This window comes from Falco naumanni, chromosome 5 (assembly GCF_017639655.2).
Source record: "Falco naumanni isolate bFalNau1 chromosome 5, bFalNau1.pat, whole genome shotgun sequence".
NCBI classification, from domain to species: Eukaryota; Metazoa; Chordata; class Aves; order Falconiformes; family Falconidae; genus Falco; species Falco naumanni.
This window is the reverse complement of record NC_054058.1, coordinates 13,182,181-13,198,478: the sequence shown is the minus strand read 5'-3', so window position 1 is coordinate 13,198,478 and position 16,298 is coordinate 13,182,181. Positions and strand designations below refer to the sequence as shown.

The following is a 16,298-nucleotide window of genomic DNA, read 5'->3' as shown; positions in this document are numbered from 1 at the left end:
AGTACTTCCTACATACCCTTTCCATAGCTAGTTCCATTGCTTCCACAAATTCTCCAGTCAAAATTGTGAACGCAGATGGCTTTCACGAAGGAGACCTTGGTTCCATGGAACAGGAGCCTTTCATTTACATCCTTCCCTCCATTCTCTCTTTTCATGTGCTCCTTTTGCCTAAGAGGAAGATGCAGAGGAAGAGAACGTGAGCCATGGAAGACAAGGGAGAAAGGTTTTTTTTTTAAACAAACAAAGTACATAATGTACATATAAATGTCAGCTGGATGAGATTTCCAGTCTGCTTTCACCTCTCTCAGCTTGGAAGATGCGACAGACTAACAGGACAATGAACAATTACAAGAGCAGCAATATAATGGTACCACTGCCCAGCAATTCTAGATAATTCTGGCTTTATTCAGTGAACGTAAGCGAGCATTGACGCGATTACAGTCCCCACTGTACCAGCCTTCTCCTCTGCAGGGTCCTACTAGTTCTGCTTTAATGTCTCTTGTTCCTTCCCACCACCATGCTCTGCAGAGTGGAGGTTGTACTAACCGCGCAGCCTCCACACTTCAGCAGTGGGTAAAAGCCAGAGGCAGCTTGTTCTCCATGCCGTACACCCTGAGCTCCTGCCCCTCGCTGAGATCAGTGCAGCTGAGGAGACGGAGCCAGGAGAGAAACTGAGCTTCCTTGCACCACTGAAGGCCTTACTGATTTAAGCCAGTCAGACTGAGCTATGACCAGTACCAAGAGGAATCAAACAGAAGGCTCAACTAGGCTCTCCCATCACTCTTTCACAGCATCCAGGCATCCTACAGGTTCTCAGAAGCTGTTGAAGCAGACAAGACAGCAATATTCTTCAGGAGGAGCTACAAAGTAAATAGAGCCAGGGAGAGGGGAGAATCCTTCCAACTTGTAAACTGCGTAAATGAAAAGTTAAAAGCAATGGACTGAAATCTGTTCACTGAGAACTTGGCAATATTAAACTCTGCAAGGTGAGCTTAATTATCTCACTGGAGGATGTTTAAAAGAAAAAGTATGCACTATTATGTGTTTTGAAGTGTCTTGAAGTTTTGCTAGATGAAAAGGTTTTCTGAAATTATTAGCCGACAACTTCCTGGGTTCAGTCACTTTGCAGGTGAGAGTATTTGAGCAGTATTCTTCGTCTCCATTACCATTCCATGCAGTGCTTGCATACTTCTATACTAAGTATCTCATACTACTACTAAGTATATTTTGATTTAAACAAGACAACTGTTCTATGCAACAGCTTAATCTGCTACCAAATTAACTGGAATATAGTCGTTTACTGTCACTAGCACCAACTCAAAGCCTTTGGTACCTAGCTTGGCGTAAGTACCTGGAGTTCAGTAGCACTGATGCAGATGATGAAAACCAGAAAGGAGCTTTGGAACTCTGAGGTCACTTAAGTTAAAGCACAGGGATTCTTTCTCAGGGAGTACTGACTTCATTCAGCAAAGGCACTCAAACTCTTGAGAAAGCCTTAAATAAATCTGACTGGAGAAAAACAAGACCCAAGCACCCTTACCCTCACCTACTTCTTTCTAAGCAAGTATTTCATCTACTGTAACAGATAAACATTTGTAACAGAACATGCGTGCAGCAGGCGGTTACTGTTCAGTCCCTCAGACAATACACTATTCCACATCACTCTGGGTATCCTCATCCCATTCGTGTCATTCGTGTCCTTCTGCCTGCACCCCTCCCTCCACCTTCCAAGGAGCCATGCAAAGGGAACCTCTCCCCAGGAAGCATGGCATTCTCTGGAAGACCTCAGACACTTATTTTCACTCCTGAAATTGCTCCTAAGAAGGAAATACCCATCACATGAAAGCACAGGTGGTAACGCCTCTTCTTTCCTAGGAAGTAGATACAGGACATCAGCTCTTGGAGACTCCCTCCCCATAAGGATGAGGAAACAAATACAAACCACTGAAACACTTTCCAGAGGGACGGATTCTGAATCCTCTGTATTTTAAGGATAGTGTAGTTTTTCATAGTCTGATGAAACAGCTGCTTTATTCCGTTGTATTCAGAGGTTGTATTACTGATGTCCACTGCCTATAAAATATAAACCAAAGCAAAAGACATGAGGCTTCAGTTAGCTCGTAACCTGCAGAAGCCTAATTACAGCAGGTACACTTTTGGAAGGGTCCCCAAACCCTACTTATGACGGTTAATTTAATGCATTAGATTAATGCATTAGATTATGACTATGGGAATAATTAGGACAGACACTTAATATGTAAATCAGTATATCACTCCTGCTTTGCAAGGACACCTCACCTCTCTTCAGGAAGGATGCTGACAGCAAAAGGATCAATTAAATGTTTATCATCTCCAAGTGAACTGACACTTGTAACTTTAAATCTCAATGAAACAGAAATTCCAAAAAGTAAAGTTGACTGATCATTCCAGATAATAATTAGTTTTATATATAAAGCTGATTAAGAACAAAAGATGTTAGATAACAGTATCATTTGTAACCAGATGTTTAAGGGACCTTCAGCTATTTAAGATGAAACAAACAAAATACATACAACTTCCCAGCATCATAGCTCCTTATCTTTTCAAAGTTAAAACTTGGAAAGTTGCACTGAAAATATTACATCTCCTCCTTTTCTAAAGGAAAAAAAGGCTATTTATCCATACTTTTCCTATTTAAAAAAAAAAAAAAATCAAGAAATACATGCTTTTCCCAAAGAAAAGTTAATGCAAAATATAATTAAAACATGATTCAAGCTCTTCTACTTATGTCATGCATTAATTTTCCATTTTTTCTCCAAAGTAATCTGTGTCTTTAATCTTCCAGAATAAACACTTATCTTCCATAAACTTGACTGAAAATGCATAATGCTGGCAGACTGATGTCACTTGGTAATACTTGCCACTTTGTTGCTGCCTAAGCCAAGTGGGAGCTCCAGATGACTTAAAGTGAAATGCCCAACATCCCACATATCAAAGTCATGTTTTAGTCATGAAAGCTGCGGTCATCTTAGAAGCTAATATGATATTAACATTAACCTGCCAGGCAAAAGCTCCACGTTCTAGAAGGCTGAGTTTAGAGAGAAGATAAAATCAGACTGCTATTTCACAGCTGCATATAAATAAAGTGTATTTTCTGGACACCATGTCAAGCTTGTGCCCGAAGTACACACTGATGAAGAGGCCTATCTCAGGAAAGTCCTCTAAGGATTAATAATGAAGTCAGCTGCAAAAGGAAGAATTATTCCTTTGAGTTCATTAAAAAGATTTTACAAGGTTGAATAAAATTTCCCATGTCTTAATAGAAGAGTGTTTTCCAAAGCTTCCCTACAACACAACACTTAAAACAATTTGGATGGGTGAGTATTGATTATCTGCATGCTCTCTGACACCACAGCTTAAGCTGCTCACCATCACCTACAAAATGACATTTATTTCCCTGTATTTCAGTACTGCATCTTTTATTTATGCATAATTCTCATTTAGACTACACGTATGCTTTTTCTACGTTGCATATTTTACTGAGGAACCTTGCTGGGTAAAACTGAGGGTACCAAACACTGTACACAACCTAATCCTGTAAGAAAGGTACTTCAATTATTCTATCATATGACAGCCTCTAAGCAACAAAGCCAGTTCTCCCTTGCATAAAAACTGTGTGGGATTTTCCCGATTTCCCCAAAGACACTTCCTCTGATAAGAAAGGGTAACACCACATTGCTATTGCAGGTTGATACTTTGTAACAGCATAACTTCTTCAGCTCTTTCAATCTTCAGACCTAAAAGGAAGATCTTAGGGAGCAAAAGCATTTGCTAACCCACTATCAAGAGGCGGAGTTTCTGACACAAAGAAAGAACCACTGCCCTGACAGTAATTTCTGTCGGTGTGTGCAAGAACAGTACTCTGTGATGTCAAACCTCGATCTCTGGTGAACTCAGGTTTTGGAAGCAGTTAGTGACCGTGACCCAGCTAGAACTAATCAAACACATAACAGACTTTTCACGTTGCATCAGCTCCCACTGCTGTGCTGTAACAGCACAGCTATAATTACAAACTGTCATCTTTGGCATGTGTGTCAGGATTCAGCAACATAGCGGCCACACAAAGACTAATCCTCTGACATAAAACCACACATTCATTGCACACATTTCTCAGTTGTACATTAAAGCTTCCATTTAAAACCCAGCATGAAGTTTGAAGACAATATGTTTGGGGGATTTTTTTGCTTTGCCTTTAAAACATTTACCAACTACTAATTCCACTTTGTTAAAGACAGAAATTCACACCAACTTTCCAAATGGTGTTACTCATTTCCAATGTGCATTTCAGATACTCTACTTTCAATAAAACTATGATTCTAAATGACTTGCAGATGAAGACTGCAACACTCAAAAAATAAGCAATGTTACCGAAACAGAGCTGCTCTTCTTAAGCAAAGATGACTTTCTCCCTATCTCACATTTCTAAAACGGGTCACCCCTAGTGCAGCAAGTTTTGACAGGATTGTTTGTCAGTGTCTGAAGAGAAGGGAATTCATCAGGACGTAATTGTCATATCTTACAACGGTCACCACATACATGCAGAATCCCAGCCAGTCCCAATATTACCTACTGCAAAAACACAAGCTTAAAGCCCCACAGAAATAGTTCATCTAGCCCAGGCTTTTGCTTTTTGTGCCAACAGGTACTTTGGGCTTTGTTGCTTTTTAGGTACAGAATTAATTTTTCCTTTCCTATGAAAGGCACTCAGTTTACAAGTTATGAGATGGTTTTCTTAGATGCCAACTCAGCAAGTAAACTGAGTTCTGGGGAACAAGATGATCCTTCTATTTCATGCATCCCCATAAGTACCACCAGCAATACCATGGATCTGCACACCACATTCCAAAACCTCTCAATGCTTACCTCAGTGACTCCAGAAACACCTCAACAAATGGACTCGACTAAAATTCAGCCAGAAGTTTTCAGAGTAAATAAGAGAGGCAGTTAAGTACATACAACTGAGAGATCTAAAAAGAGTGGGGCTACCTGTCTTCTTGGCATTCGTTTGAAAAATTTAACCTTATGTTAGTCAGTGAAGCTGCTGGTAAGCCAAAGGAAGAGGTGATCAGCTATATCCTTTGTTATTTTGACAGAGCTCAAAATATCACAGGCCCAAATCTTCAAAAGATCTGGCTGCATGACTCCCACACAAACTCATTATTAGTTCATTCAGCAGGTGCTAGACACCTTACACTTTTACAATCTTGAAAAAATTAGGGCTTTTCACTAATTGTGAAAAACAGCTCTTTGGAGTGAGCTGTGTGCAGAGCAGTTGACACTGATTTTTTATCAGAACTGTATTCAGATGAATTTACTGTATACACACATGGCCAGATACTGGTGTTACATTGAATAAGGCATAATCCAACACAAGAGGGTAATCAGGGTAAAATAAAACATTCAGCACACAGTAACAGAAACCAGCCCACAGAAGCCGAGACACGTTATTTCTGTTCTCATGCCAGTGCCAACATAACTACACTAGGAAAAATAAAATACAAAAAGTGAGAATAGCAGCGGAGCTCTCTGTTCACTGAAACTAGCTATACAGAATTCCCAGTCTGGAACTATGATACTACTTCTGCCCTGTCCCTAGCCATCAAAATATCTGTTCCAATACAACTTGGTCAGCATCATACATAATTCTGTGGCACAGTCAACAAGGAAAATCTCTTATGCTCCACATTATGTGCTGTTCCTTAATCGGGTCAAAGCCACTATAAAAAAAGAACAAGTGTAATGCTGAAAAGCCATTTTTTCTAGCATACTGTAGTACTTCCACAGTCTGCATTGTTCTTCTAAAAAGGACTGCTTCTTAGTATCACTGGACCTAGTAATTTAAAAAACACCTGCACATTTTTGGTCTTGGTAGACCAAATAGGAACAGACTTTGGGCTGACAGGGGTCTGTTTTGCTTTGTTGAAGAGATCAACTGCAAATGTTTATTATTGGCTGTAATTATTTCTGCCATTTCTTGAGGCCATGGTCTGTGCTCAGATTGGTGATGTATGTGACAGTTCTGGGTGACTTGAAAGTGCACATAGAGCTTTCCTTTCCTACACCTCCAATCCAAACATTATCCACCAACAGCCATGATGGTATCATTATTGGATGGCTTTTTAATGGCCTACACAGAAAGGGTTGGGTCTCAGCCCAGCTTCTAATGAAGAAATACACACTTCATAGAAGCCTGTTGCTTAACTGGTCCACTAAGGCACCGAAGTAAGCCGTTTTTTCATTTTTAACAGTGAATCTTTTTGTCTTGAGTTTGGTGAATTTTGTTTTGTGTGTCAGGCAGATAGATACCTAAAATGCAGATGAAGTTCGTGAGAGTTTGGCATCTTTTTCAGGAGATGCCCTAGTTCTTTAGCACAACCACCCAAGAAATCACTCCTGACCGTTGTTAGCATCTACCCAGTCACTTCAGTTAAGCAGCATGCTCGGAATTGTTCCTTTCCATCTGAATTATGGTGGTGGGGTGGGGGTGGGGGCAGGAAGGTACCTTGTATCCCAAGTCAGGCAGCGCAGACTGATCCCAATGGACAGGACAGACTTGATTTGGAATAGAAGAATCCCTCTGGCTGTTTGCAAACAGACAGAAAATGAGGCGTTAGTAATTCTAGTACTGCTCTGAACATTCAAATGGGCATCATCATCTTTGACCAATTCCTACACTGAAAAACAAAAATCACAAAGAAACTGGGAAATGGCTTCAATCTGTTAACTGGGCTTTGCATGCTGCCACTCAGTTGTCACAGTCCTCTTTCACCTGCTTTTATAAGAAACCACTATCCATTGACAGTCCTGTGGATATGCTACCTGGAGTAGGATGTACCCCAGAAACCAGATGATGTACCAAGTTGGCAGTTTGTGAGAAAGCTTCTGTTCAGTCCAGTGGATATGGTTTCTTCTAACAACAGCTGCGTTCTTTGCACAATTACTGCCAGCACTGGCAGCCATTTTGCCTTCAAATTACTTCTGAAATACGAAAAAGCAACAATTTAAAGACCATCATTTACCCTTTCTTTATCTTCTGCACATCTTCAGAAGACACAAACTTTGGTCGTCTGCGGACCTGTCTTTGAGTTTTAAATGAGACGTTTGTCTGGATCATGTCTTGAGGAGAAAAGAGAAGGAAAAAGAAAGTAATGAATATATCTACAAGATGGGGTCATTAACTAACAATCATTCATTAACGAAAAATGCATATTCATTGGCAATTCTACCTGCTGAAGAAATGTTGCACAAAGCCTATGTAAGTTTCTTGTCCTCCCTGTAACCATTATTTAACCTCTGCCTATCTTGCTTGCTCCCTTGTCATTCATGATCTTTAAACTACTCCAGCAGCACAGAAAGACACTTTTCATTTTTTACCATCCACAGGTTTAACTCACTTTACTTAAGGTTTACTATAACTTTATGTGAAGACTATGCACCCTTTTTATTTCTGATCCAATGTAAATCTGGATAGTCAAGGAATAAGAGGGAAGGTTGCTTTTGTAAGGAATTTCCTCTGGGCCATCACTACCTTACTTCCCCTTCCAATAGGTAAATCTGGTACTGTTAGTAAAAGAGGTCATAGCTTCTAAAAGCTGGGAAAGCTTGCAAGTTAGTCTTTATAAAGCACTGCACAGTTGTGAATGAGAACTCTTAAAATGAGTACCTTTAAAATTGAGCTGGTAATGATGTGAGCCAGCCTGGAAATATATGGTGGAATCTGGATCTGCTAGATACAAATTCTCAATCACAGCAGAAGATGGCGAGTTCACACTATCCCCTTCTCCCGTGGGGGGGGGGGGGGGGGGGGGGGAAAGGGAAAAAAAAAAAAAAAAAAAAAGAGAGAGAAGAGTAATGAGTAAACAGAGTCAGGACTAAACCCTGGATAACTAGTTCGGGTAGAGGGAAAGAAGAGGCAAAGAGCAGGATAAGAGGAATCTACCCAGAACCACCATGGCCTAAATTGAGATTACCGAACACTCATAACATACACACAAATACATAACTAGTAACGATGGACACACACGTGTCCCATCTAAATTTCTGTAACAAGTTGTACCGGTGTTGGCTGGGATAGAGTTAAATTTCTTCATAGCAGCTTGTATGGTGCTGTGTTTGGGATTTGTGCTGAAAACAGTGTCCATAGTTCAGGGATGTTTTCGTTACTGCCGAGAGGTGCTTAGACAGAGCCAAGGCCTCTTCTGCTTCCCACCCTGCCCCAGCAGCAAGCCGGCTGGGGGTGCGCAAGAGGCTGGGAGGGGACACAGCTGGGACGGCTGACCCCAACTGCCCAGGTGGACATCCCATACCATATCATGTCAGCAATAAAAGCTGGGGGAAGAGGGAGGAAGGGGGGGGATGTTTACAGTGATGGCATTTGTCTTGCCAAGTAACGGTTACACGTGACAGAGCCCGGCTTTCCCGGGGATGGCCGAACACCTGCCTGCCCATGGGAAGCGGTGAATTAATTCCTTGTTTTGCTTTGCTTGCGTGCGCAGCTATTGCTTTACCTATTAAACCATCTTTATCTCAGCTCCCAGGTTTTCCAACTTTCACCCTTCTGATTCTCTCTGCCACCCCACCAGGGGAGGGTGAGTGAGCAGCTGTGTGGTGCTTAGTTGCTGGCTGGGTGCAACAGATATGCTGAGCATCTTGATCAAACTTGTGTTAGTTTGGTTCAGGCTCCAAAGGAAGTAAAGGCCTAGGCCAGGGGTCCTTAAACTTTTTAACCAGGGGGCTGGCGCGTGGATGAAGTGGCAGGCAGTCACCTGCGGCTGCTTCGTTTCCCCCCCAACCCCCGGTGGGGGTGGGGGGTCTGTAAATACCAGGGGCCAGACTGAGGACCCTGGGGGGCCGTATCCAGCCCATGGGCCATAGTTTGAGGACCCTTGGCCTAGGCCATGACCGGGCCATGAGCTTCTCTAGTTCCAGCCTGTTCCCTGAAAACCCACACAGGAACAGGGTGACACGGTAAGCATTGATGCATGACCTTGGAAACAGGAACACTGATCATGCGATTAACACATGAATAGCAGGTGGTTCTTCCAAAACTAATTTGTCAAGGAACAAAGAAAGTTGTGGGTACAAGGAGTCTCATGCTTACCTTTTCTATCACATGTAATTTGATTATGAGCCAATCACTTTATTCCATAAATATGACAGCCTGAGCAAGCTTTTTACGAGCTCTCCCTGCCAAGGAGCAGGCTGCATAGCAGTGATCTCCCCTTGAGGCTGAGAGATCCCTTACCAGCTGCAGATCTTTGGTGACTGATATCATGCATAACTTTGTATTATAGTGTATAGGATTTTGTATTGGTAACTGAATTATTATTACATCCTCTGTGCAATAAGTAATAGAGTGAACCTCACCATCGGACTTTGTTAAGTCTCACTATTACAACATCGTACTTCAATAAAACTACTTCTGCTGCTACCTTTGGCAGTGGTTCTTTAAACAGTCTAAAATCCCCCCTGCAACAAACCGGTGTAGTTGATATTCTGTATCTGCTCCACGACACCGGGGTTGAACCACAATGCAAGTATAATTTTCTAATGTGTGAAACAATGTAAATATGAGGGCATGCTGACAGAGACACTTCCCATTTAAGCTGCCTACTGAAATCAAGGCTTACCATTGCCAGAGCCGCTATATCCATCATCTTTCCCTGGGTACTTTTCCATGTCCCTGGATTACTTTTGTGTTCTGCCATTTGTGCAGCTATACAGTAAACCAGATGGGGAAAACTCATCTGCCTTAGGGGAAGGAGAGATTCCTTATGGATTTCTTTTCCTGCATTTTTCAGATAAACCACTCTCTCATCAAAAAGGATTTGGCCACCCAAGGAAAAAATGTAACACTTGATCTCCAAGAGCAGAACAATCCTTGCATGGCCAAGGAAGCTGGATAATGCTTACAAGAGGGCCAAGACTAGTGCCTGAATAATTTAAAAGACAATGTATCTCAATGACAGTGTAATCATATTAAATCTCTGTAGAAGCCACGGACAACTCCAAGAGGGGAACTGACTAGAGAATCCAGCACGCATCATCAGAAAAAGTCTGATCAACACAAGGTGAAAAAATGGAATTTTGTTTTCCTGCATTTGCAGGAAGGTCTTTGTCAGGAAAATAGTTATAACAAATCATCCAGGCACAAAGACAGATGACTGTACTTGAACGTCACTGCAAGGAGATAGGGCATGTTCCATCCCCTCGAGCCTGCAAATGATGCATTTTATTACATCATTTATGAACATCTGTAGTTTCACTCCCTTACTTGAAACTGTAAAACGCAAGCACAAGCATTTACTTAATTAGCCTTGCTGAGTAAAGGGGAGTGGGGGGAAGATAGATACTCCACACATCTATTCAGAGGAGATTCAAAGCACAGGATGTGGACTCACCTGTTCTCCATATTGAATCCACTGGCCTTGATCATTCTTCCAATACCAAATCCACTGTGTGGTCAATACAAATGTGGGTTTTGTGACTGACGATGGTGTGGACAGGCGTCGAAGCAAAGAAGAGCAGCAAGTCATTGCCTGGAAGCTAATGTTCTTAGCTGCTATGCTGTAATGACAAATTCAGGTTTATTGCAGTTACAGTACATATTTTATCCTCTAATTTCCAGTTTAAGCTCGTGCAATTTTCTTTAATAAAGTGTGACTACCTCAACTTAATTAGGCCAGCAATAAGAGTATTTCCCACAGTGTGCGTGGCAGCTCTGAAAACTTTCCAGTTTTCAGAAAGGAACTGTGGCCTGTGAGACACTGAACGCCATCTCAATCACTAGCCAGATGTTGCACTGCCAGCTTTACAGACACTCTGGGGATACAGATTGGTATTTCTGCAATAAATAAGCATGGTCAGTTTTTCTCAGTACAAAAACAGAAATTGGTAAGCGTGTGACTGAGTTTGCCAGCAAAGACCTGCAGTTTATCAACTTTGTTCTTTTTCTATGGTTACAGAGGGTGCACTCACAGCTGTGAGTTCTGTAAATAGCATTCATCACTGGAGCCACCTGGGCTCTTAACCCTGGGAGGCCTGAAAAAATCAACTCCCAGGCAGAAAGACTTTGAAAGCAGCCTCCTCTTGGGAATCTTGTTTGGGATTTGCACCATCCAGCAGTGTAAGCAAGCCATAAATCAAAATCTGCTGACTGAAGAGGCACAGGCCAAAATGACTATACCATTTTACTGGGGCCAAACTCTGGGTCCCCTATGAATCCAGGTGGCTTACACTGGAGCTTTCAGAAAGAAGTTAAATGCATTCTCTTTAAAAAAAAAATTAAATTTGGGCTGCTTACAGAAGGGGCGTTTCATAAACTTTTTCTAGGAACATTATAGTTATTATTATAGATACTAGCTGTATTAGGAAAAGAATAGTCATAAAGAAGGACAAGCTTTGAAGGACAAGCTAAAAGGCCCAACTTAATTACGATAAATAAATTATGATTCACCATCTGAAGTAAGTTTTAAATGCAAGATAATGTTGTGTTGTTTTTAGAAGACAAAAATGGGGTGATATTTCCATGCAATCACTTTTACTTTTCTTTCTAAAAAGAAAAACTCTCATTTGTTTGTCACATCCTCCCAGATTCTGAGAAGCTGACTAATCAGAAGTTATGGAAGTCAGACATCTTTAGGAGGAAAACAGAGATTTCCCTTGGGGTCTTGTGAGGAACCAACATATTGATAATTGCCTTAAACATTGCTTAGTGCAGAAATTCAAGTGGAACTGGTGCAAACTGTTCTGCCCACATCGGAGAGGATCTAAACCGAGTGGTTGCTGCAAAGTGAGCTGCTGCAGCCTGACCTGGTAACCACAAGGTGGTACAGGTTGTCACGGCTGTAGGTCTTGCGAAGGAGAGATCTAGGTAGTGCTCCCTGGAAGAAACCTGTGGTGACAATAAGGCAACTGCTCATGCACACAGCAGGCGTTTCCTAAAGCTTTTGGGAGCACTCACCCCTCTCCTGACCACCAGTGAGGACCCCCTCTGACCACTGCTCACACCTTGAGCTTGCACAGACACAGACATGTACGTAGATGAGGCATCCTCTCAAGAGCATAAAACCTGAATCAGGTAGGACCACCACCACCAAGACACCCAGGGTGAAGAGGACCAACAGGACACTGCTGGATCCACAGGTGGTGATACCTCTTTTTTTCCCCCTATTCTTTTCTCCTCTCCTCTCTTTCTTTTTATTTAATAGTGACCAGATGTAAGTAAAAACACGTGGCACAGGACTTGCTTATACTTATACAGCTCAAGTAAACCCCATTGAGCTATCACGTTTAACCGCATGCCTTGTATTTCGTATTAATAAATCATAAAACTGGCTGGTTGGCATCATTTCACCTTAATTCAGTCCAAGGGTATCACTGACTTGGTTGTTGGTCCCAAAGGGAGGGAGGCCATCCTAAACAACCCCTTTTGGATTGCAACAGTTCTCAACAACATTACTCGAAGCAAGCAGTCCAGCATCACTATACCTGAGGATTTTTGGGTCACAATAGGCCTTTTCAATTTCCTCCATCATGGAAAGGTCATTCCAGGCGATTCCATCATATACCTGCCATCGATATGGCAAATGATAATGAACAAATTTGCATTTATCTGAAATGAGATCAGACACAGTCAAGAGCTCTGCAACCATAACACAGAGAGCAAGATGGGGGGGGAGGGGAAAGGAACAAGCATTTTTTACACTCTGGCTTTATCTCCTGGGATTTGGTATGAGCAATAAAGACAGAGTGCTGAAATTGAAATAATGTTGAAAAATTGGGTGTGTTTCTCCAGTCTTATCCAGAAAAGCAATATAAGCTCTCATACTGCCAAATATATTTTAAAGAAACCACAACCTTCCCTTTGCCAAGATACAACATCGGCAGCTGGGAGAGCAGTGCCACAGATAAGAAGAGTGTGTCTGTGTGTCACACCACCATGTTTCTCAGCTGTAAAAAGTCTAGTCTACACATCACATAAGCACTCTCATATATTTCGTTCTCTCTTTCCCTTAGAACTTTGGGGTGATTACCTGAATGTTTCTTTTAGGCTCAGCCCAACAAATAAGGCAGCATAAAGGACTGCAATACTCCACAGAACATCCCCCAAGAGGGACCCTACACTCACACCTGAACAGGTGGCACACTGCCCTACTAGCAAGACTGCTACACCCTGTTGGAATTGATGCTTTGCTTCTCAGAAAATGGGAAGCAGCAACTTCTAATTGATTTGCATGCAAGACCTGCAGAGTGCTGTATACCCTTCACACAAGAAGAGGAAGACTTTGGTTTGTTTTTTTTTAAATCATCTATGTTTTCAATGCACATATATCTGCATGTTTGAGTTGAGACCTGCTAAACACCCAGCATGTGTGCATGCTGCTGGATACAGGCAGAGGTTGACCTCCAGGCCTCCCGGTCCCAGTACACTCCACATCCAAGCGTGGACCAAACCCCTTATTTACAAGTTCTGAGACAAACATGACATGGCAAAGCATGTCAACTCTCCAACCATTATTTCAGTTTAGCTGTTTGGTGGTCACAGTATAGCTGCTTTGAACCTGACCTCCACAGCTAGCACATGGGCATACCATTCACATTATGCACGTCCAAAAGTTCATAAACTTAAGCCTCAAGCCTGGTCCCAAAGAAGCACAGTCTGAGAAATGTGACACAAGGCTAGAGTAGCTGCTGCACAGGCAGAGCCAAAAGGAGTTTCACCATTCCTGACCTGTGATGTATTTGACTACAGAACACATGGAAACTAACCCTGGTTATGAAGACAACAGTGTCATTCACTCTTTTCTTCCTTTTTTTTGTAAACATGGCTGGAGTGCACCCATCTTGAAAGCACTATGCTTAAATTAACATGACAAGCTGTAGACAAAATCACACTTGGTCTCCCTTGGCCAGATCTCATTTCTGTGATCCATAGAATACTCATAAAAGAGATAATTTACTTTTTGAAGTACTGTCTCTCTTCGAAGTAACAATTAAGAAAAGGTATTATCAACCCCTAAAGTAATTTACTCATCTGCCTTTCAGAAAAGGAGCTTCTTACAGGAGACCTGCACCAGAACACAGACCCCTCTACGGAAATACTCAATACACACAAACAGAATCACCAGTTACCACGCAACTTATTGTCCACATCCTAAGTGAAAGCAAACAGTCTGATCTAATTTAAGTGGATCTTCTACCAAGACCGGGTGGTCAGGTGTAGTCCTTTAGAAAGTGACTGGACAAGCTCAGTGATGGAAAATCTCATGGTACCTCCTCATAACCAGAGCCTAACTGTTAAGGAATATTGGACTGAAACTGTCTGGAGTTAACTGTTTAGCGTTAGCAGCTAGGTTTGCAGAAGCCTTAGGCTGCAAGCTGTGAACTTTCACCTAGATATGCTGAAACTTTTGCTTATTTAAGTAAAAGGAGGCCCCAGAGCTGGTTTGCGCCAGGAGATAAGGAAGTAAGGAAGACAACTACCCCCACCAGCAGAAACTGCAACCTCCAAGATAACAGAAAGGTCTGCCTAGAGACAATAACAAGACTCAACAAAGAACAAGGAGACCCAAGTCGCTAATATTATTATTGGACCAAACTGTCACGTGAGGTGGGAAAACTGAGATTGTAAGGGTATAATTGCCCAGGAATTTCTTTGTTCAGGGTCCCTGTCTCAAGACACCCAGCTCGAGCTGCATCTTGCTGCTGTACTGAATGAATAAATGAATTAAGATTTTGCCTGAGACTCTTCTTTGGGATACCCAGGATGAAGAAACTTCTTCAACATTAACTTGGGGGATTAAGCAACTGTTCAGTGACAGCCTCTCAATATAATTGTTTATACTTATATTTTTCTCCCAGACCTTTGTTATTGGCCACTACCACATAGATGATGGACTAGATTTATCTTTAGCTTAGCTGGTACAACTACTGTGTTTTCTCAAGACATTTTAACACCTTGGATCACTTTTTAAAGGATTTAATGGGGGAGAATATGGCTATTATCTGACGTACATAGGATACAGCAGGAATAAAGGATGACATATTGTTAACAGTTGTCAATGATGACAGCAAAAGGCCAGCTCTTAAATCAACCTAATAGTTACAGAAAGCATAACATCTAACATTTGAAGGGGTTTTGCCACAGAAACATACCCAAAGCCCCCATCAACAGGGATGAAATAGGCCATCGATGGATCACCTAGAGGGGAAAGAGTTTAAGTGTATCCACTTGACTTTCCTCCGATTACGTTTGTAATTCTGAAAGTGTTTATTAGTGACAAAGTGAAACAAAGTGAATGAGTGAGAACACACAATCGCCACTGCCACTCCACGCGCCACCACCAGTCTGAGCTGTTGAGCGGGGAGTGCCTCTGCAGATACTGCTTCCCAAAGACAACGTTACTATTTACAAAGCTTACCTTTATGTTTGCAGTACTTCCAGACATAGAACACACATATGTCATCATGCTTCTCTTCTTTGTCATCCTTTGAAGCTTTAACAGAGGAACTGTCTTTTTTACCTAAAGGAAAGAACACATCAGTCCTTATTTTTGCCTTACCAAAATACAGCTCTAAGAGAAAGACACTGCATTTGGTATTTCATCCAAGAAATAACAAGGAGTTGACTGCAGTAGCCAAGTCAAGCATTTTCAGAATCTATCTCCTGTACAGCTCACCACATGAGTTAGGCCTTTGTGGCTGACCAATAAACCCTGACAGTGGAAGAAAACTCAGTGGAGATGGGCAAGGGTGATATACCCATGAAGCTCAGAGACACACTGTGTGGCTGACCGTGGCTGTTGCAACGAAGTTGACTTCATCTCAACACAAAGGGGACCAGAGGGTGGCCTTTGCTGTAGATAAATGGCTATGTCAGTTGAATGGATCAGCAAGTGGTGTAAATGTTTCTCCCCAGGTCAACCAGACCAGTATGGGCAGAGCGAATACAGGGCGGCTCAGCCCAACACAGGGGTATAAAAACTAAACAAGTAACAAAAGAGTTTTGAAGAGAGCAATGGGGTTGAGCTGACTTCAACCCATGTATTCCTTCTTGGGGACTGGGAACACCCAGTGTCAGAATGGTGAGCATATTATACAGACCTGTAATGGGAATCACATTAGTATTCTGATTGAACTGTGTGTTGCAATTGCTATGTTTTGGTAAGTGTAACTTAACATTTGTATTTTTTCATCTGTGTATTTTGCATTAGCTTGCTATATCAGAAATCTCATTAATCTGGGCTTGGCTAGGATAG

At 41.9% G+C, this 16,298-nt stretch overlaps 1 protein-coding gene across 1 annotated transcript in view; it reads right to left on the bottom strand.

Moving 5' to 3' along the window:
• Positions 1 to 16,298, bottom strand: part of LOC121088737 (zinc finger CCCH-type antiviral protein 1-like) — a 29,008-nt gene that overhangs the window by 2,575 nt on the left and 10,135 nt on the right. The window contains exons 6-13 of the mRNA XM_040595242.1: positions 15,462 to 15,563; positions 12,529 to 12,652; positions 10,441 to 10,605; positions 7,703 to 7,824; positions 7,059 to 7,155; positions 6,542 to 6,620; positions 1,943 to 2,073; positions 17 to 168 (exon numbers count right to left, since the gene is read on the bottom strand). Of these exons, the coding sequence (XP_040451176.1) occupies positions 17 to 168; positions 1,943 to 2,073; positions 6,542 to 6,620; positions 7,059 to 7,155; positions 7,703 to 7,824; positions 10,441 to 10,605; positions 12,529 to 12,652; positions 15,462 to 15,563 (972 nt within the window). The remainder of the gene's footprint in view (positions 1 to 16; positions 169 to 1,942; positions 2,074 to 6,541; positions 6,621 to 7,058; positions 7,156 to 7,702; positions 7,825 to 10,440; positions 10,606 to 12,528; positions 12,653 to 15,461; positions 15,564 to 16,298) is intronic.